This window comes from Carettochelys insculpta, chromosome 4, assembly GCF_033958435.1.
Source record: "Carettochelys insculpta isolate YL-2023 chromosome 4, ASM3395843v1, whole genome shotgun sequence".
Classification (NCBI taxonomy): domain Eukaryota; kingdom Metazoa; phylum Chordata; order Testudines; family Carettochelyidae; genus Carettochelys; species Carettochelys insculpta.
The window spans coordinates 130,367,599-130,389,689 of record NC_134140.1 but is presented as its reverse complement, the minus strand read 5'-3'; the positions used below and the strand labels follow the sequence as shown (position 1 = coordinate 130,389,689).

Here is a 22,091-nt window from a genome sequence, read left to right as displayed (position 1 = left end):
AGATGGAAGACTTTGTAGCTTCTAAGAGCCATTGTCCTCTGAAACTATTTTATTTCATTAGCCCAAGAACAAATCTCCTCATCTGAAGACATCTTGTGGGGGAGAAAAAGAAAGCACATAATAGTAGCATGGTAGGATAAAGCTGAGCAAATTTCCTTTATCCATTTCATTCTTGTTTTAATGGTGATATACCATTAAAGAAGAATGGAGCCAGTTGGATAGTACCATGTTAATGAGTCTTTATAACAAAATTGCAGTGTCCATAGCAGCTACAGTCTTGTTCCTTTTGTCCAGCAGTGTATATCATGGGGTAAGATGATGTCTGACTGACAAGTCTGGGAATGTGGGGAGTTGCTCTGTGTGTTCTGGAAGATCAAAGCGGGCCAGCATGAACACTTTCAGAGTCCATTTGGAAAAAAAAAGAAGATGTATTTGAGCTCTACTCTTGTCAAAGATCAGGAGCCCTTTGCACCCTCAGTATTATTTTCCAAACTCATCTGCCTTTTAGTCTTCTTAGGTTCAATTATATCTCTTTTGAGTCATTTATTTCCCAGTCCAAAGCCTTTTCTGCCTTTGTCCATTGTGGCAAAGAAACACAAATTACATTTAACCCACTTAGCAGACCCAAAGTAATCATGTCAGTCCAGGCCCATTCTATAGGCTCCTGGGAAACCAGAAGTGGGCTAGACTGACGACCTGGCTTTGGCAGAGTGTGAACTCCATTATTTGCCTTAGCACATTGTGAGACATATCTTCATTTTCCTCCATACAGAACATCCTTCCCTGTTGAGCAATCCAGGCCTGAAGTTACCAAAAGCAGCTAAAAGAAGTCAGATCTCCACCCACAAAGGAACTGCAGTCAAACAACAGGGAAAAGGATCCTCAGCCGTTGCAATCCACTCCTATAAGTTCCCCAACAACCTTTATAAAAGCTACAGAGGCTGTCACCAAAATGAAGGAAGCCAGTCAGATCTGCAGGCATTCCAGTTATGTGCCAGATTTCTGATTCCCATTGTCTTATATTATCAGTCCAGGTGTGGCACCTGCTTGTATTTTGTTGGCAGCGGTAGTTCGTTCAGCTCCGACCCTCCTCCAATTCACAGGCAAATCAGTAAGTGTCTTGTGCTGGATCGTCACAGTTTTGTCTCCTGGGTTCAGACTTTGTAAGGCGATTTCAACTTCCTGCATCTAAAATGGATAACCAATTATATAAATTTAAACACACAATGATAGAACTGTAATGACAGAAATAGACCCAAATCATACTTGGGTTAGTCATGGAAGTAGTCCCCAGGAAATCAGGGCTGGTGGGCAGCTTCCAAATAATTTTATGTTACCGATGGAGAAATAGTGGCAGAGAGCAGTTTAGGGACTTGTTTAAGTTCACACAATAAGTGAATGACAGATCAGGGACAGATCCCTGTGCCCTCTGCTTTACCCATTATACAACTGTCCCCCAAAAGTGTCAAATTATTCAGATAAACATAATGCAAAAGGACCATATTTCATTTAAATCCTTGTCGGAAGAATGCACATGCTTCAAGGTATTCTGAACAGTTTAGAAATCCTTTTAATTTTCATGCCCCAGAAGAGGCTATTTTCCATACCTTTTTCTTACATAGCAATAGATTACAGCAATGATCCCGCTCAGTACCATTCCAGCACCAATTCCCACTGCAATATAGTATTCATAAGAATAAAGTATGTACGAATTTAATGTCAAGTGTTCACATCTTTCTCCATTGTAACCTGTCAGGCACCTAAAAGGGAAAAAGAAATTCACAGGAGTATTCAGCAAATCTTAACTTGACGCTGTAAGCTACTTATTACATTTGATTCAACAAAGAAAGAAACTAAACTGGTGTGGGCAGATTCTGTTCTGCAGTCAGAAAGCTGCTGGATCCCTCCTGCTGAGAATTCCCCAAGAAAGGGTGCAGTAAGAGAAAACTGCATTCTGGTGACACCTAGAGGTTGTATTAATCATTGGGCCCCTAGGTAGCCAATAGTAATTTTAAGAAACCCTGAAGTGTGTCAGAACTAGATTTGGTGCAGAACCGCAGCCAGACTCAGAAAGCCACAGATGACTCCGTTGTGGCTTCTACCCAGAGCCCAGTCAAAAAATGGGCACAGATGGAAATTTAATACAGGTTAACCCTCTCTAATCTGGAATTCTCTAGTCTGGCAACATCCATAATCCAGCATGATTTTAGTTAGCCAGAGGATCCCTTATCATGGGTGTGGCCAAGTTTCCTGTGGTCCGATAACATTTGTTTCCAGCCACTCGTCCTGACTCTCAGTCTTCTGTGCTGTTATTTAGCTGCAATTTACCCCAAAGTTCTTCTAAGATCCCAGTAAGATGAGAAAGTATAGGTCATGTGCTAGACAATATCGACCTCCCATGGGCCAGCAAATTCTCTCGTCTGGCACTGGTCAGTTCTCAAGTGTGCTGGATGAGAGAGGTTCAACCTTTACTCCAGCTTCAGATTTTAGCTCGGTGCTGCAGTTCTGACATCAGAATATGTCAAAAGCAGCTTCCGAGCATGTCATCTTCTGCTTTTGCCTTCTCAAGTAAGCCTTAATTCCCCTGAGTAGGGAGTTGTCACAGTCCATTGTCTTGCTAACAGAGAACCTGAATTTGCAAGGTGCCTAAATTAAAGCATGTGCACAGGTCCCATTGGATTCAGTAGAACTGTTCAGGTGTTAAACTGATGCCCACATAGACAGCAGATTACATATCAGGATAATATCGTTATGTGTAACATACATAGAAAAATATCGAGAGACTTGTCTTCATCTCCAAGAATGTGGTTAAACACATAATTTATTTACCTGCATATGGGTTTCTTGAGTTCATTATGAAAAGCACAGAGGCCATTAATACAATAACTACTGTGCTCCTCATGACAGGATTGCAAAAGCTTCAGAGCAATAGGTTCCTCTGTGTAGTCTATTGGGAAAGATGTAGCAGAGGAGGAAAAGTTACATTTGAAGAAATAAAATTGTTTGAAAACCTAAATCATGTCATTTTTAAAAGTGCAGTCATTCACAAGACAAACACCCCACTGCATGCCTGTTTAATGCACTGTAAATGTCACTGATTAAAACACGGCAAAGACACTACACACCTTAGCATGGCATTTTTTCAAATACCAATTTTCTTTACAAATGATTTCGTCATAATAAATGTGCAGCAGTTTAAAGAATAGGTTAGATTCATTCCAAGTTACTGTCGGCATAAGGCAGCCTGCAGGCCAATAAGAAAGGGGCACAAGGAGATTAGCAGGTACAGGGAGTTGTAATTTATCTTGCTGTCAGTCATTGCTTCTGAATCTGGCTTGCTGAGATTAATTTTTAATCAAAAGGACAAAACACCATTGCTTCAAGGCAGCTTGCCCTGAGTTTGTTCCCAACACTAACAGTGAATGCTTTTAAATAAATGGCACAAATCAGGACCATTCTTCAGGACTGTGGATAGAACAGAGTCAAGGGCCAACGGTTATGGGTCAGAGCAAAAGCTTGCCAGTTGCAGGAAGTATTTGTTTAACAAGCCTTCTGACTGAAGAAGTTGCCAATTGGATATAGCAGCCAAACAATACTTGTTATTTCAGGGGATTGGTTTAGACCAGCAGTTCCCAACCTTTTCCAGACAAGGACCCATTTTGACATTCAGACTTGGTGACCCAAGGCAATTCAAAAATGGGGGGGATGGGGAGCAGAGCTGTAACTAGCTAATTTTGCGCCTGAGGCAAGAATATAAAATGGCGCCCCTCATGTTTATATGTTCATAGTAGTTGCGTCATAGAAAAAGGGAAAATGCATTAATAATAAAATAATAGCACTACATTTATTATAGTTAATTATTTTATTATTATGATTGATCTGAGTTGTGGTGGTGGGGGAAAGACCCTCGTCCCCAAACTGCTTTCCCCTGTGCCACCCCAGCTTAAACTCCACACTCAGAGGCTGGAGGGGCTCGGGAGGGTCACACTCAGGGGCTGGGTGCATTGGAGGTTTGGGGAGTCACACTCAGTGGTTGGGAGGGTCACAGTCAGAGGCTGGAGGGAGATACAAACAAAAAAATGAAATCTGACAAATCAGCTACACAGAACAGAAGTGGGGGGGCAAAAAGGGGAAAGGATGGAGGGGAGTGAAAATGACTTACTTCAAGAGTGTATTAAGTGGCTTGCCTGGGATGACTATGAATAGCAAAGGTGGAGAAGCTGCCTTTGTAACGCACAATTACTTCTCTATTGGTAGAGACAGCTGCTGGATGTGGCAGCATTAAGGAACTGCAAATGTCTCCTTTAAGAGCCACATGCAGGTCCGAGCTGCTGGTGACCCTTAACAAATCTAATCCCGACCCACGTTTGGATCCCAACCCATAGGTTGGGAATTCCTGTTTTAGACATAGTTGAGTGAGTTCTGACCTGAATATTTGACAACACTGGTTTTCATTCTTGACGGCAAGAAAAGCAAAACCATGAAGGACGACAACAGTCCTGCTTCAAAGTAACCAAAGTCTGATCTTGTTCCTTCGGCAAGCAGAAAGCTTCCCACTGACTATGTACTGAAACAAGGCTCCAACAGAGTGTTCATGCACTTTACATCCTCAGAGGTGCTGTCACAGATATAAGCCCTGACCATTTGTGATCACTGCTAATCCCATGATGGTATATTTCTCAAGAGTAACATTATTAACCCCATTTTACTGACCAAATTCCATTCTACCTGGAGCTCTTCCCTCTTCTCATCTGATTCAAAACAAGTCTAGACGGATCCTCCATGCTAACATATTGTAAACCATTTATGTCTGCACATCAGTGATGACTACAGTGATTCTGTCCCCATTACTCAAGCTGAGCAGCATCTTCCCAAGGGAATAGTCCCACTGCCATCCAAGATACTGTTATGCAGAGAGATCCTGGTGACTGCATCAGTCGAGTACGTCTTTGAGATTGGATGTCAACTAACCCTGTGAATTAACATCACCACAATGATGGGTTAGTTAAAATCCCCTCCAGCATCACCCCTGAACCTAAGACAAAAGGAGATTGTGAATCTGCCCAGGAGTTTGGACTGAGTGAGTGGAGAAGAGTTTGCCCGAGAGAGAACAGGTGGGACACAGAGAGGCAGGAGGAGATAAAAAGAAAGCCAGGCAGTAGCTGGAGGGTACAGTAGAGTTGCCATCCAATCACCCTTCCAGGTTTTATCTGGACAACCCTGATTTTGGCTTCTGTGCCTGGCTGCCATTTACAGTTGCTAGGTGCTCAGTTTACACTAGAAACTCCAGTTCAAAAGGTGACCTGTCACTGTCCAGTCAGAAGTACCAACGGGACACTAAAAGACCAGATACCTCAGGGAAAGATGAGGCACTGAGTCATCAATTAATTTGCACCAGCGTTAGGTCAGCTGGGGCTGCCTCCTACCTGCAGAGAGGCTTATTGTCAGGGGTTAGCAGCTCCCACCCAGCCCGGCTCTGCTATGAAGTCTCTAGGGGTTCTATGCCAGACCCAAACCTGGATAAAGGAGGGCTGGTCAGATGAGTGAGATGGGCTCACCATTAAACTACAATCTGAATGAAATCGGATGCCAGTATGACTAACTGATAAAAGATGCTGGCTTGGATGTTGCCAGGATAAACAAGGTCCACAACATCAGTCGAGCGATCGGGGTTGGGTTGATAAGTTGGCTACTGAAAGAAAATTACAGCGAACACATATGCTGTCAATTGGAATGTAGAATGTCCGAAAACTGAGGGCGACTGGAAAATTAGAGCTGCTTTGGAAGGAGATGGAGAGATACCGATGCAATATACTTGGATTGGCACAGATGCACTGGATGGCACCAGGAAAGATGTGCAGTTGTGAAGTCATTTGGTCAAAGAATAAAATGAAACATGAGGCAGAGGTTGGATTCCTTCTTAATAAAAGACCTAGAGGAGCATTCTTAGGATACAAACCGGGGAGGGAAAGAATGATGGTAGCGAGATTCAAAGTGAAAATGTTCAACATCAGTACTTGAAGAACAGATCAGGAAAGCGGGCACAGAGGAAGACATAGATAAGATAGTCAGAGGGATAGCCTTGGCGATAGAGAGGGCAATTGATCAAACTGTTCCAGAAAAAGAGAAGTGGATTACGCAGGAGATGCTGAAGTTGGTCCAAGAAAAGAGAGGACTGAAGATCAGAAGGGAAGTTTCCGAGAGGGTGGAATAGCAATATAGAGTGAAATGCAACAAGGTGTGGAAAGTGGCCATAATGGTTAAGGCAAAATGATTGGAGGAGCAGTGTGAAGATATGGAGAGGTATTACAGTGAGTATTAGGCCCAGGAGATGTATAAGATGATCAGGAATATTAATCAGAAGTGGCAGCCGAAGCAGATGGTGATCAAAGATGAGAACAAAGACGTGCTCATGAACAAGGAGAAGGTTGTGCAGCAATAGGTGAGATATTGCACTGGTTTGTACAAATCAGAGTTGGACCTGAGTGTCTCAGAGAGACTGATCAAAGAACTGAAAGAGATATCACTGCCAAGCATTGAGAGCAAGACTGATATTTTGAAGGAGGAAGTAGAGAGAGCAGTTAAACGACTACAGAACAAGAGCCTTGGAAATGATATGATAAGATCACGGAAGAGTTGATCAAATATGGTGGTGAAAGTATGATTCAGGAAATACACTGAGTATGTAATATAGCATGGAAAGAAGGGAAGGCACCTGAGGAATGGACAAGATCCATGCTAATTACAATAGATAAGAAAGGAAGCGCGTTGGAGGGCAAGAACTACAGAATGATTGCCCTAACAAGTCATCTAGGCAAAGTGCTGCTGCTGATACTGATGGAAGGATGATCGCAGATAGAGGAACATCTAGTGGATGAGCAAGTGAGATTCAAGAAAGGTAGAAGTACCAGACAGCAGATATTGGCACTAAGATTGATAGCTGAGAAAGCTCAACAATAGAATGATCTATGATTGCTTTGTCAATTTTAGAAGGCATTTGACAGTATAGATCATAAAGCAACTTGGGTGGTGTTGATGTTGTACAGAATGGATATCAGACTGACATAGTTACTCAAGGATATCAGTGACAATGCGGAGGCAGTGGTGAGAATGTTTAGAGAGTTGGAAAGTTGGATTAGAAGGAGTACAGGTACCAGACACGGGGATCCAATATCACCGAGTGTCGTCATCACGCAGCTAGAGACAGTGATGGACAAGATCAAGGAAGAGGTAGAAGGGATATCAGTGCATGGGATGAGAATTAACAACTTGAGGTTCACTGATGACATAGTTATCATTAAGAAGATGAAGAGAAGCTAGCGAGAACAGTGCAGGTGGTAAATGAGGAAGGGAAGCAGTACAGACTGATTATGAACATCAATAAAACAAAGACAATGGTATTTGAAGGTAAGAAAATAGGAAGGAAGATTAGTGTAGACAGGATCAAACTAGAGAATGCAGAGAAGTTCATGTGTCCAGGGAGCAACATGACGTCTGATCTAGACTGTAAGAAAGAAATAGCAACCAGAGTAGTGAAAGCAAGAGTGAGTTTGAAGGCAATGGATAAGACCCGGAAAAGCTAAGTGATTAGCTTAGGAATGAAGCTAAGAATCTTGAAAACGTGTGTTAGCAGCATATTGTATGGATGTGAGACATGGGTAATGATGAAAGATTTGAAGAGAAGGATATTAGCATTCTAGAGTTATGGAAAGATCCTGAGAATAGGATGGATGCAGATGTTCACCAATGAGGAATCACAAAGGAAGATGCAGCTGAAAGAGAACCTACTGCAGAAGGATATATAATTGAAGCTACAGCTATTTGGGCATATCTGCAGAATGAATGACAAGCAAAAAGTTGAGACTCTGGTGCAGTAATTCATAGAATACTAGAACTGGAAGGGACCTTGAGAGGTCATCAAGTCCAGCCCCCTGCCCTTATGGCAGGACCAAGTACTCTCTAGACCATCCCTGACAGACATTTATCTAACCTGTTCTTAAATATCTCCAGAAATGGAGATTCCACAACTTCCCTAGGCAATTTATTACAGAAATTCCTCAAAATGTGTCACTGTGATTTAAGTGCAACTCAGAATCTACCCACCCACCCCTGGGGCCTCAATTCACCTCCCCACCCCCCCGTGCCAGGCTCCGGCTCACCTGGCTCTGGCTCAACTCCCCCTGCCCTGCAGGGCAGCACGGCCCCAGCTCAACTCCACCCCCACCCCCCTCCAGCCCTAACCCACCCCAAGCTTACCCCCTCTACCCTCCACCCCCCATGGCCCCAATCCACTGCCAGACTTAACCCTACCCAACAGCCCTCTCCAACCGAGGACTTATCTTTCAAAAGGAGCTCCAGGTGTTCCAGCTGCTTCCCTGGCTGTACAACGTGCATTCCGCTGGGGAAAGAAGCTGCCTCTCTGCCCCTGACTTTTGTGAAATTCAAGTTATGTGAGGGTGTGTGGGAATGCAACCTTCACATAACTTGAGGGACTGCTGTATTCAGCGTAATGGACAGCTCGAATAGCAGAGGCAGACCCCACAGAGAATGAGTAGATGACACAGTAGATTGGTGTGGAGCTAGTCTACAGAGACTAAGCCACACTGCATTGGACAGGGAAAGATGGAAGGAAATAGTGAGAGAGGCATCAGACACCAATGGGCACTGAGGCCATCGCTGTTGATGGTGAGGATGATGGTGATGATCCCAGCCCTCGAACAGTAGGGGCCCAGCTGGGCAAAGTGGGGCATGGAGACAATTGCCAACATGAGAGGAAGAGAGAGGAGCAAGTGATGGGGGTTTGGACCTTGAAGGTAGAGGCAGAGAAGGGGAAGAAAAAAGTCCAATTGCCAGCGACTGGAAAATGTGGCAAACCTAGAGAACAGAGTGACTCTGGAAAAGCCACAGAGTGTTTTTGGCTGGCTAAAGAGGCTCGGAGCTGTAACTAAGAATCTGTTTCCTGCTATTTAATGTCTTCCGCACTCAGAGGTATAGGACTTCTACATTCTCTGCAAACGAAACTACATCAGTTAAATTTCTGATATCATCAACTTCATCTCCCAATGGAGCATCCACAGGGCTGTAAATTGCTGCTGCAGACAGAGAGAAAACAATACAGCTAAACTTGAGTCGCAGAATCAGGGCCCTGCTTTGGGAATTGCTGTGGCATTTAGAGGATGAAAGGACCTATATACATTTGTTCTTGAAATAAGTATGTGGTTTATTCCTTCCCTTCAGGAAATGTTCTTGGAGTGGGAAGAACCCACCTGCTTTAAAATGAACTTTTTTAGATGAGGAAGGGAAATTTCTCTGCCGCTAACCACTAAAGTCAGTGACTTACGTTGGCCAAGAATTTGACTCTGTACCTTAAAATTAGAATAAAAAGTCACATGCCAGAGAGAAAAATGAACTCTGCCTTGAGCATTTTACCTGAAATCCAGACAACAGGTGAGGAATATGCTTCGAAACAATTTCTCTTAGGCTACGTCTACACGTGCAGCCAACATCGAAATAGTCTATTTCTATGAATAACGTCTACACGTCCTCCAGGGCCAGCAACGTCGATGTTCAACTTCGACGTTGCTCAGCCCAACATCGAAATAGGCGCAGCGAGGGAACGTCTACACGCCAAAGTAGCACACATCGAAATAAGGGAGCCAGGCACAGCTGCAGACAGGGTCACGGGGCGGACTCAACAGCAAGTCGCTCCCTTAAAGGGCCCCTCCCAGACACACTTTCATTAAACACTGCAAGATACACAGAGCCAACAACTAGTTGCAGACCCTGTATATGCAGCACGGACCCCCAGCTGCAGCAGCAGCAGCCAGAAGCCCTGGGCTAAGGGCTGCTGCCCACGGTGACCACAGAGCCCCGCAAGGGCTGGAGAAAGAGTATCTCTCAACCCCCCAGCTGATGGCCGCCATGGAGGACCCCGCTATTTCGATGTTGCGGGACGCGGATCGTCTACACGTCCCTACTTCGATGTTGAACGTCGAAGTAGGGCGCTATTCCCATCCCCTCATGGGGTTAGCGACTTCGACGTCTCGCCGCCTAACGTCGATTTCAACTTCGAAATAGCGCCCAACACGTGTACACGTGACGGGCGCTATTTCGAAGTTACTGCCGCTACTTCGAAGTAGCGTGCACGTGTAGACGCAGCTTTAGTGCATTAGGCTTATTTGGCATTTTATTTGTTTTAGCAAATAAACTTACTTTGATCTGTCTGGTTTCACTTGCGATCACTTAAATCCCATTTTTTACACCTAACAAAACCACTTTTGTTTAGTAGTAAGCCTAATGCAAATAATTGTTACACAGGCTGGGGAGGAGAGAGGGGAAAGCTACCACTGTGCATATCCCTTTTTCATTGATAAAGAGGGTGAATGTATAAGCTCACCTGGGTAAAACTTTTATACAGAATAAGAAATAAGATAGATTTATTTTTGGGGGTTTTTTGGGGGTTGACAGCCAGCTGTGATGGCCAAGTGGTTAAGGTGGTGGACCTGAAATCCAATAGCGTTTCCCTGTGCAGGTTCAAATCATGTTCATAATAAGGTGTGTGTTTTTTGGGGGTGGCAGAGGAAGGATAGCTCAGTGGCTTGAGCATTAGCCTGCTAAACCTAGGGTTGTGAGCTCAATCCTCAAGGGGGCCATTAGGGACCTAGAAAAAAAGGTCAAAAAAAAAAAAAGGAGGGTGTTTAATCCTGCCAAGAGGGCAGGCAACTGGATTCAGTGACCTCCCAAGGCCCCAGCTCTACAAGATGTATATCCTCTTTTGTGCTATGTTCATGCATGCTGTGAATGGCCTTATAGCTGAGCCCCCTCAGAGCTGAGCTAGTTCAGCACTGGTGTTGCTCTGCAGCAGGAGGGTGTTACCTCTGCATCTTGGATGGGGGAGACCAGAACTTCTGGCCCAGCAGGACAGGGTAGTGAGCCCCCAGAGGACAGACTGGCAGGCTCAATGGCATGACCAGCATACTGTGACAATCCCAAGGAAAACTTCATGATCCAATCCTGTCACACCAGGGAGGAAGGATTGTTCTGCTAAACAGTTCACTTAAAGCCATGGCACAATGGTTAAAATGAATTAAAACTTATCCTTAAGATTTACTAAGCCACATTGGAAAAAGCACAATATCTGGTAGAAGAATAAAACTAATATTTTTGCTCTGCATTTAAAAAGTAAAAAAATTCCTGATTTTGTACGCAAGTATCACTGTGAGTTGCCAGAAGGTGGCAGCATTCCATTTTTAGAGACGACAAAGTACAAATTAGCTTGATCAGACATCATATTGTTATTGACACACATTTAGAACAGGAGTGAGACTCTTGTAAGCAAGGGGGCCCAGTCCTCCAGTAATTCTTCACACACACATGGCTATCCTGAAGGGTTGGAGGGGACAACTCTTGGGCAACACCTCCACCCAGTGCCCCAGGAGTGGGGCCCAACACAGCTTCCTCTGTGCCGCAGAACCCATTGCGTCGCCCTGCTGGCCTCACTTCTCCGCAGATGGCAGGAACTGGAGAGCTGCTTCACTTCCTGCCCCTGCGGAGAAGTGACGCGCAGCGGGTCAGGAGGGCAGTGTGATGTGGCACAGCAGGATGGAGCAGGTTGCTGAACACACTGTCCACATGATGAGTATGAGAGGGAGGGGAGACGACCCCCGTTGTCTCCGCCACATCTGGCCCTCAGAGCCAGGCAATCGCGCCTCCCTCCAGTCCATGGGATGGCTGCAGCGGTTGCCTTGGAGCCCCAAAAAGCTGATGGATAGGACAGCTCTGCACACAGGCAGACATGCAGCCCTTGCTGTCGAAGGTCAGCATTTTGTCTAACAAGGGCTGCAAGCTCAGATCTCAAACCAAGACACAAAAATTAAAAGCATTAAATACTGTAAAACAATTAAAGAGTAATGACATTCAAACGAATTATAAAATCTGAAACAGAGACACACTTTTTTTTTTCCTAACCCAGTACTGAGACTAATCTATTAATTTAATTTTCAGATTATCCACCTGGACACTGGATACACTGTGTAAAGAGCACATAATGCTAAGCAGTTTATGATGTACCCATGAAAGCCCTCACCTAATAGCCAGATCTTAATGCTTGTTTGCCCTTTAAACCATGGGAAGAAGAAAATATGCAGTATAAGAATACAAATGGATGTCTGCCACATGTTGAGTCATACCAAGAGATGACTCTGACCCCATCTGACATGAAAGCAAAATAATGGATGATTGAAGGGATTGGTCACGACAAAAAGTGAAACACTTTATAGTGCTGCTACAAAAGAAAAAACTAAGTGCGAAGTGTAACAGTTGCCATATGTACCAGCGCACACACATTGTGAGTCCACATGCACATATGTATGTACCTGTGCGGGCACACACAACCAGCCTGAGTGCTGGCAACACTATCTTTGTGTAAATAAACTACAAATGATCAGCTTTAGCTCCAGGCGGCAATGGCCTTAATAAAAATGGCATCCATTAGAGACTCATTGTGTCTTCTGAGTTAACGTCAATACATAGTCCCATTTCTGAGAAGATGAGATACTCAGCATCCCCACCATTGCTGATAAATGCATCAAAGAACTCACCTGACTTCAGTAGTGGGTGCCTGGGAGGGGGTCAAGCACCTCCTAGGAACTCAAAGTCAACACCTCTATATTCAACCGCAGCTACTGGCACTGAGATGCCGAAAATGAGTCCATCCATTTAGATCTTCTAGCTCTCCCTAAGTTCTCACCTGCTCATTCCACTCTGAGTAAAACAAGATCCTTCCTACCCCGCCCCCCCCGCTATTCCTTCCTACCGAACACTGGTAGATGTTCCCCTCAAGCAGAATAAAAAAGCCTTCATATTCCCTCCCAGTTCAGCCACCTCTCTCTCCCATGTTGTTTCTTTCTTCTCACTGACCTTGCCTTTCAAGGTGACCCATCTCCTGCTACTCTTTGCAGTGGATAATGACTTCATAGGACATGTGGACTAGGGAAGAAGGAAGGTTCTTGGTTGACAGGATGGGAATCAGATCACATTTGCCTTTCATTGGCCAGATACCTGCCATTTCCCTCACGCAGCCCCCTGTTGTGGAGCCACAAACCCTCAGGACAGTGCCATTTCCCATCAGGCATTTGCTTGGGAACTAATTAATTTCCTATGGGTTTGTTATTAACATGCTTTGATTATCAGCTTTTTTACATTGGTACTTAATGACTTTGTTCTGCCTAGAACACTTCCTTCCACCCCTAAACCCAGTCTTCTAACTCTTAAAGGGTTGCATTTTTTAAAAGCAGAGGACCACTTATACCTACAAAACCAAACATGCAATTGCATGCCTGCATTCGTGAGCAATCGTGAGAGCCAATGTCTTGCTGGCTGCAAATATCCATTTTATATCCATAATGACAGTAAGAGCACATTGAGGTCAGCACAGTTGCACACATGGGTTTGCTCATGCAAGTGAATTTATAAAAATGTGGTCTATAATACATCATAACAGTATTTTACACAGCAAGACTACTCAGTGGATCACAACATAAATATCTATAGGGATGTGAAATGAAAGAGAACCATTTTTTCTTCTATATCCAACGCTGGAAGAACAGACACATCACAGAGACACACTCTAAGCCAGATCACAGGCTCCATCTACACTGATACAGAAAAAGTACTGCACTTACAAAGCAGGCCAAAAAGTACTATGACTGCCTTTCAATGCTACTTTCTGCAGTCAGCAGAATCAGTATTTTGATTTGCTGTGGATGATGGGGGAAGAAGAAAGCTCACAAATGGAGCAAAAACCTACTTAGAACTGTTTAGATGACTAAGTATCAATAGAATGCATATGTAGAGTTAAAAATTAAAGGCAAATTCATCTTAAAACAGAATATTTCAAAATCCATTCCTCCTTTATTTATCTGCCAGGACCTGAGTTCAAGATTCCTCATTTCCCTAACAAGTAATTACATTGCTAATTACTAGGTTAGTATCAAGACTGCAGAATCCATGGGTGGGGGAAGTGGGGGATGACTTCACAAATAGTGTGCTGAGTTCTTTGCAGCCTTTCAAGCAGATGCACATTGAACAGAAACAAGAACAAAAGGATACCATCAGCAGTAGCTGCAAAGGTTTTGGCAATCAAAACCATATTACAACAAATAAAGAAGCTATCTAATAAGAGGGCTGGGAGTGAGAAGTTTTAATCTCACTTGACATACAGGGAGATACACATTGCACAGAGATGGAAGGGGCCAGGAGAGGTCATTGAGTCAAGTCCCCTCCTGGCAGGACCAAGCACCCTCCTTCCCCCACCCTTTTTAACCTGTTTGCCCTGATCACTAAATGGCTCCCTCAAGGAATGAACTCACAACCCCAGGGTTAGCAAACCAATACTCAAACGACAGAGTTATCCCTCCCACACTTAGCAGGTATGACAATTGTGATTTAAGAAATAGCTGCTGATAGACCATCAATAGTAAATCAGACTACAAAAGCTGATATGAAACACTACAGAGCAGAGAAGAAATACCTTGCGTGGTGTTTTTGGCCCAACTATTCCGTAAATCTGGCGTTAGCGATGAAACAGTAATAGCTGTCTCTTCACCCAGTGCTACCATCGCTGTATAATGGAAACACATATTGATTTTAATAGGACAGCACTTCTGCAGGAAGCTTATTTCTTCTTTACATTTACATCCATTAAATGGGCTTCTGAATTAATGAACTTAAAGAATGAGGATATTTTTATTATGTTTTTGCCTCTTTGAATTGCTTTTGTCACAATTTAATGATGACTATGGGGAACAGATAAAACTAGTGTTTCTACAGTCTCAGAGTACATATCAATGCTGCTATAAATCCCACAATAATTACTTTACATTGGATACAATACAGCTTACTATAACAGGGTGTATAAAATTTATCTACTGACAGATACATTTAGAATAATTTTAAAGGGAATCTAATTGTAGCTATCCAGAAATTGAGTGAAGTCAGAAACTACTAAAACTAACTTACGTTTCTGGATTCCTTTGAGGTTTTTAGACCCGCCTCATTTCAGAAAATACAAGTGAACTGAAAACAAATGAATAAGTACAAACCCATCTCTACAAGACGCCAATAAAAAACCCAGTAAACCTACCTTTTAGCAAAATATATATTAGCATTCCAAATGCCATGTCTAGCAGAAGCAGATTAACAGTGTTCGCTTCTCTTCTTTCCAGACGGCTGGGTTGCTCTGCTTACCTGTGAACCTGCGTCTTGCTTGCACTTATATACTATGAAGCGTCACCAGCTGCTCTTACAAAAAAAAAACAAAAAAAACAAAAAGTGCACCTGGCAACAACCTAAGCCTCAAGGCAACCACACTTTCATTTAGGAAACTGCCATTATCTAGCAATCTGTTTGGGTTTTTCTTTTTGAAACATCAGTTTCCTATTACCTGTAGGCATCATTGTGCATGCAAGGACATTATTTTATGGAGAAACTTGGGATCTGTCAAAGCAATGTAAAAAGGTGCAGTGAAGTGGAAGTCAATGAAAAGAAATATATGTACAATTCAAAAATATGAGATAATTTCTACATGGCTTGCATTATGGAGGCAGGTCTTGTACTACTACTGGACAGGATGGACGTGCCAGTCGGTAAGGCGCTGTCTGAACATACTGAAGTCGTCAATCTCTCTGAAGATAACGGGAGTGCTAGTCACCTCTCATGCAAGCTAAATAAGGAAGCAATGAAATATCCTTTTGTTTAGTGATAGCTGAAACAATGGGAGACCACCCCACCACTGGCTGCATATAAGGCAGCTCAGGCCAAAAGGGCACTAGGAACCATGTAAGTACCTAAGATGGATAAGACATCTAGAAGATGGTACATCAATTGCATTTCTGTTAGGATTTACAATTGACTAGTCCTTGCCAGGGTCACTAATTTAATCAGATGTATGGTTTAAAATACAGTGGGCCCAGATCCAGCAAAGCATTTATATTTTTAATTAGTCCCATTGCTTCTCTTGCACAATGTTATCTTCACAAAATATTAACAGCCACTTCCATAACAGAGTGAGTGTGAGGGATTAACATTTCACCATGTAAATATATTGTGGTACATCCTTAACATGTCTCACTGTCTCAGGTTATTCACCTGTGTTGTGCTCCTCTCAGCAATGCATGGGACTAGATCCAGGAACATTGCTTGTCAGGAGAGAAATGCATGCTAGTTTTGCCAATTCTAATTCACACTCCTGGGAATCCATTATAGTCAGTAGGTTTTTACCTTCTCCAGTTTTTCAGTCACTGCACACATGCACATATGTGGGGTGCAAGTTTTGTTCTCTATCTGGGTGTGTAACCCTGGATAATAAATCCCAACTCACGAGGACAGCTGAGCCAAGCAAGCTTTGTTTTCTATATCTATCCGTCCACCCACTTATCCATGCACCCTTCCAATAGAAACTTAACTATACTAGTACCCACAAGATGGCTTCTTCATTACCAGTAGATTCAATAGGATTTTTCCTGATCCTCCAAACACTTATGTGTGTGTTTAAATTTAAGCATATGCCTAAGGCTATACCTACACTTAACAGTGGTACAGGATAGAGGCCTCCTGCCAGAATAATTAAACCACCCCCAATGAGCAGTGATAGCTAGGCTGACAAGAGATGCACTTGGAGAAACCTGTGTCAGTCTGGGGTATGTTTTTTCACACCCGTAACTGACAAAAGTTTTGCACACAAAAGTGCTAATGTCAACAAAGCTTTATTGTCTGCAGGACTGGGGCTTTACTTGTACATGGTTGTTGACACTGTTTATTCTGAGACTTCAAATGTTCTCCCTGTTAAACCACATTATAAATATTAGTATTTTATTCTCTTCGTTTGGCAGACCAATTTTGTTTAATTGGTTTATACTATTTTGGCACCCATTAATTTTTCTAAATACATAGAAAAATGTTAGACGACGTATATATGCTTTCCTTTTTTTTTGTATTTTGTGTACCTTTAAAGCAAATATCAGGCATTTCGCATTTAAAAACAAAACAGAAAAAAACTGCTGTAAAAAATCAGTACAAATGTAATTTTCCAACTTTTTATTTAGAAAGCACATTTTTAATTGAAGAAATATTCAGCATTTTATTTGGGCTTTTTTCATTTACATATTCTACAAACTACTGGCAAACATCAGTGTAAATAATCAAAACTATCAAACTGAGGTTCATGTAAACAATATCCCATCCTGACTCCCACTGACTTTAGTGGGAGCTGGAGTGGGCACTCTGTATTAATAATATGGACAATAATCATCATCAGAATGGCTTATTATTTGTACTTACTTACACTCCCATTTTGAATTTTTACAATTCGTTTACTCTAATCCAGTGTTTCCCAAACTGTGTTCCGTGGAACACTGGTGTTCCCTGCGATGTGAATAGATGTTCCATGAAAAAATGTTGACGCTAATGATGTTTTTCCTTCTAAAATATTAAATTATGTGTGTATCAAAAATACTAAGGTATTTGAATAGTATTTAGATTGTAGGGATATTAATATTTATAACACAATCATAATAGCATCATTATGTGACTCGTGCAAAAACAATCAAAGTCGTTCGGATTGTTTTAGCATGAGTCGTGTTCACAGAAATCAAGTGATGCAGCACCTGATATGAGCAGCCAACACTCCAGCATCGTTCCTAATATTAAGTGGATTGTGATTGAAAGATGTAAACACACTCTTCCCATTAAAATACAGTCAAATGTTATATTTATTTTCCAGTAGTTTTCTGTAAAACTAACAAAATTTATAAAAACACAAAATTTAAAAATATTTTTCCATGTCTAATTTGTTTTGCATTTCTTTTTCCTAAAAATGTTTTTAAGCTTTAAGGAAGGACATCATCCTTTTTTAATTTTTATACTTAATTGTAGGGTTGCTAACTGTCCTCCTATCAGAAGGACATTAGTTGTTCATTCAGATGATTTTCTCAGTTATTTTTTGTTCTTGGTAAAAAAAAAAAGACATCTGAAAACCCCTAACTCTTTAAAATCAACTTTTGAACTGTACATGCGGTAATTTTTTGGTATGAGACCCTGCACTGCCCCTTACCCAACCAGCATGTATGTATTTCATCCATATCTTCCAAGCCCAAAAGTGTTCCATGGTCACATTAGTTTGAGAAATGCTGCTTTAATCTATCTTTAGAGCAAACTCCCTCTCCCATTGAATGAGTAAGTGAGTATCAGCATTTCTTCCTTCTTTGCATGCAGATAAATATTCCCTGTTTTCCCAAGTTTATCTTTTATTTTATAGCAATAGTGTCCTCTTCTCAGTATCACTCTTCTGTTTAGTTACTCTTCAGTATCACTCTTCTGTAAGTGACTGTGGTCACTGAAGTTAATAATGAAACTTCCATGGGACTAGGATTGGGCAGAGATTAAGAACATAAACTGATCTCAGGAGGGAGGGGGGAATGTAGGTTCATAGTTTTAATACAGCTATTTCATTCTGGAGAATCTTCTTCTCCTCTTTATGTTACCAGTGACATTTCCATAGTAGGTTTTTCTACACACTTATTATCCCAGTCCTGATCCTGTTAAGACTAGTGATCCAGGCAGGGTCACATTGTAGGATCATGGCACATCAAACAGTGAGCATGATCAACATGAAACACATCACACCACATGTGTATCAATGTAGTTATCTAACAAAGCCCAGATTTTGAAGGAGACAGATTCTGATTTCCATTCCAGGGCACATAGCTCCCTCTTATTTTTGGGTACATACAGAAGGTCAGAATTTGGTCTTTTGTGCATAAGTTTATTTTAATATTAAAAATGGCAAACGTGAGCCCTTTATGATTTCTGCATGACTGGCATGCAGCTGAATCTTAGGTCTGAATCTTGCATTCCTTGTGCACGCAAAACTTGATTTGCATGGAATTCAAGATTTAGAATAAAATTTTCAAGAGTCTGTAAATAAGCTGGGAGCCTAAATTCAATTTTCAAAAAGCACTTAGAGGCATAAACTTCATTAACTTTCAATGATGATTAGGGTCCTAACAGATTAAGTCACTTTTGAAACGAGGAATTAGATGCTTCTGAAGATTTTACTGTGAATCCTTTTATTTCCCTTTATAAATAAGATTGACCCACACAACAATACACATGTGAAAGCTGTCACTGTGCTTTGTTTTACTCACAATTCAGCTGCAGGAGGTAACATAAGGTATTGTAATACTTTGTAAAGCAGAGTCATAATATTTTACATGAAAAAATAAATACAATGTAGAAATAAATATCTTTGTAGTAAAAATAAACACTTTGTGCACCAATAAATAGAATGACTTGGACTCATTTTATAGTGTAGTGGTAGGTTGCTAGTAAATGAGTTTTTTAGCAGTAATGAGCGTGTTTTTCAACAGCATGGCAACAGTCATAGGTCCTACTCCTCCAGGGACAGGAGTGATAAAGCCAGCTTTCTTCTTTACCTCTAATATAAACAGAAAAACAGAAAAAAAAAAAAGATACTACTGTAAAATATTTCCAAACAATACATTTTCAAAAGCCATGATATTTATTGTGTCATCAGCCGGAAATCAGTAGCACACCTCAAGAAACACTGGGAATTTCAAACCTGTGTCTGGGGGATGGAGTAACAGCTGGACTTCCACCACCACAGTTTTGAAAAGGAACAAACAGCAGGGCTGCAGCTGATGATTGAGCCCTCTGTGTTCAACCCCACTCCACTCTAGCCTGTGGCCAGAATACTTAGTGCCCAAAAACAGAAAGGGAGGAGTAAAAAGAGAGGAATTTACTGGCTAACATGGCTTAGAGATCTGGGATAAGAACAAAAGGACAAACTTGGGGCTGAACATATCCAGTGGCTCAAGTAATAAATTCTCATGAGGTTATCAGTGTTACATGATCAGTTTCTGCAGAGGAGACTATGTGTGCAGACAGGACCCATATGCCTGTTTAGAGTCCCAGTGAAGTTTCAAGTCAAAGAAACTGCTGAAAACTACACCAACAGCCCAGTCAGAAGCCTTGAAACTTTACACTGAGTTGAGACTTCTTTCATTATTCATGAGAAACACAATTGTCAGCATCCAGGACATTTAAAAACCGCCTTTAAGTATACAGGTGAAATGGACAACAGTGTTGCGTTAACCTGTTGGCACGGGGAGATGAAATTTCTTGACACAATGTGCTACTTACATATTATGCATAAGGTTAGCAAATGGGACTCCAAGTTCACCATTTATAAGGGATTCACTTAACTTTCTGAAACTCATCAAATGACACAAGTCAATAAATTATGTGCTAATTCTCATCATTCTTTATGGCATGTCTACTTCTGCGCACAACTGTCCAGAATGCGGTAGAGCTTGTTATTTTTTTTCAGGTTGTACATCTTCATCCCCCCACTCCCAGCTTCAGAAGTGACAGTGCTGGCTCTTAAGTAATTTGACCATGTTCACCTTTGAGGTGAATGAGACTATCCCACTAAAGTCAATAATGGGCTAAAATTGCACCATTATTTTCAAATTAAACATTACATGACATCCATGGAGATTAAGGGCTACAAAATTAGGCAGCTAAAATATGAGGAATAAAATTAAATTTAAATACATCTGGTGCTCAGTTGTTAACCTCTTGGAAGAAGAGCCACTGTGAGGGAGGAAATGAAGGGTTGCTATTAGTCTGACGAAATATTAATTTTCTAGTTTTAATGCAACAAACAGCTAATTACAGATGAAGATACATCACCACACTATAGACTGAACCTCTCATCTGGTACCCTTGGGACATGACTGGTTCCGAACAAGAGAATTTGCCAGACCACTGAAGGTTAATATTGTCTAGGGCACTATCAAACCTTCCACTTCTTACTGGGCTCTTTGAAGACATTTAGGAGTAAATTAGCACTAAATAACAGCACAGAACACTGAGAGCCAGGACTGGTTGCTGGAAACAAACTTTATGGGACCATGGGAAACTTAGCTACACCCATAATAAGTGTCATCTTGCTAACTAAAATCATGCTGGATTATGGATGTTTCTAGATGAGAGAGTTCCAGATTAGAGAGGCTCAACCTATGTTTTTTGTGGTTTGGATGAGATGCCGACATAACCAACAAAGTTCCCATTGATTTCAGTAGCTCCAAATCAGGCCCTTAATGAGATAAAGTCTAATAGTGGTAATTAATAGTGGATTTTCATTATTCAATTGATTGATGCCACCAGAACTGTTAAAAGCTTTTCAAAAGGTAAACAAAGTGCAATGTGGGTTTTTTTTTTTTGATAGTTACATTATACAAGAAGAACGAATTTGATGAAATGAGTCACTTAAAATTGTTGGACACATCATTTTCCCTTTCTTTACTTCGTTTATAATTTTACTACTTATAATCATTTATTGATTTCATTTGGTATGTGTGGATCCAAAACTGGAACCTCTGGAGCTCAGTGCCTCAGCTAAAAGCCAGCTGGCTATTGATTATGGCTGTTTAGGACACTCATTCTCTCTCTCTGTAAGTGGGCTAAGTGCCACTACATGGGATGGTGAATCACACCCACCAAGTGTGTGGGTTACATGTTGCACTCTCCCAATCGATGTCATAATCTCCCAATCAATGTCATAATCAGTGAATGGAACTCTACCCACACCTGAAGCAATCTTAGGACATAGCAAAACGGTTATCCTGTTTTGGGGAGAAAGAGAATATTAATTAAAAACAGGATGTATCTCAAATGGAAACCAATTTGTTTCTAAATGATAGTATTTCATGGATTTCCCTGTGGCACTATTTAGAATACAATGTATACCATCTTATTTACAAAGAGATACAACCTCTAACTTGAAAACTGTTTTTTCCTGTAGAAAGCTTAACAATGAAGATCATGCATAGTATTAATTATCTGCAGTCCTGGTGCCCCTGTTAGGGCTAAGCATATGTGATCCTGATTTTTCCAGATTATGGGCAGTTCCTATTGATACACTGTTTGTATGTCAATAACATTACCCTGCAGAATGGGTTAAAGGTTTATTGTTACACTGCTTTACGTAAGTAGCTACACGGGGGCAGTTT

General features: G+C 41.6%; 2 protein-coding genes across 2 annotated transcripts in view; both read right to left on the bottom strand.

Annotated features, from left to right (window-relative positions):
* Positions 1-1,119: 1,119 nt before the first annotated feature.
* EPGN (epithelial mitogen) lies at positions 1,120-15,179 on the bottom strand. Its single transcript, XM_074992052.1, has 5 exons — positions 15,143-15,179; positions 14,531-14,620; positions 2,830-2,947; positions 1,608-1,760; positions 1,120-1,188 (listed from the first exon to the last, which is right to left on the bottom strand). Exons 1-5 carry the CDS (start codon positions 15,177-15,179, stop codon positions 1,155-1,157), a joined length of 432 nt encoding a protein of 143 aa, XP_074848153.1. The 3' UTR covers positions 1,120-1,154.
* A 4,200-nt stretch (positions 15,180-19,379) lies between these two features.
* Positions 19,380-22,091, bottom strand: part of MTHFD2L (methylenetetrahydrofolate dehydrogenase (NADP+ dependent) 2 like) — a 51,829-nt gene continuing 49,117 nt past the window's right edge. The window contains exon 8 of the mRNA XM_074992050.1: positions 19,380-19,492. Coding sequence (XP_074848151.1) covers positions 19,380-19,492 — 113 coding nt within the window. The remainder of the gene's footprint in view (positions 19,493-22,091) is intronic.

Excerpts from the sequence above, each read along its gene's own strand:
- EPGN (XM_074992052.1), bottom strand. The coding sequence starts at position 15,179 with ATGGCATTTGGAATGCTAATATATATTTTGCTAAAAG. Across the intron at positions 2,948-14,530 it reads GGCCAAAAACACCACGCAAG|ACTACACAGAGGAACCTATT; the intron begins GTATTTCTTCTC and ends CTTTCCCAATAG. Across the intron at positions 1,761-2,829 it reads CTCAAGAAACCCATATGCAG|GTGCCTGACAGGTTACAATG; the intron begins GTAAATAAATTA and ends TTTCCCTTTTAG.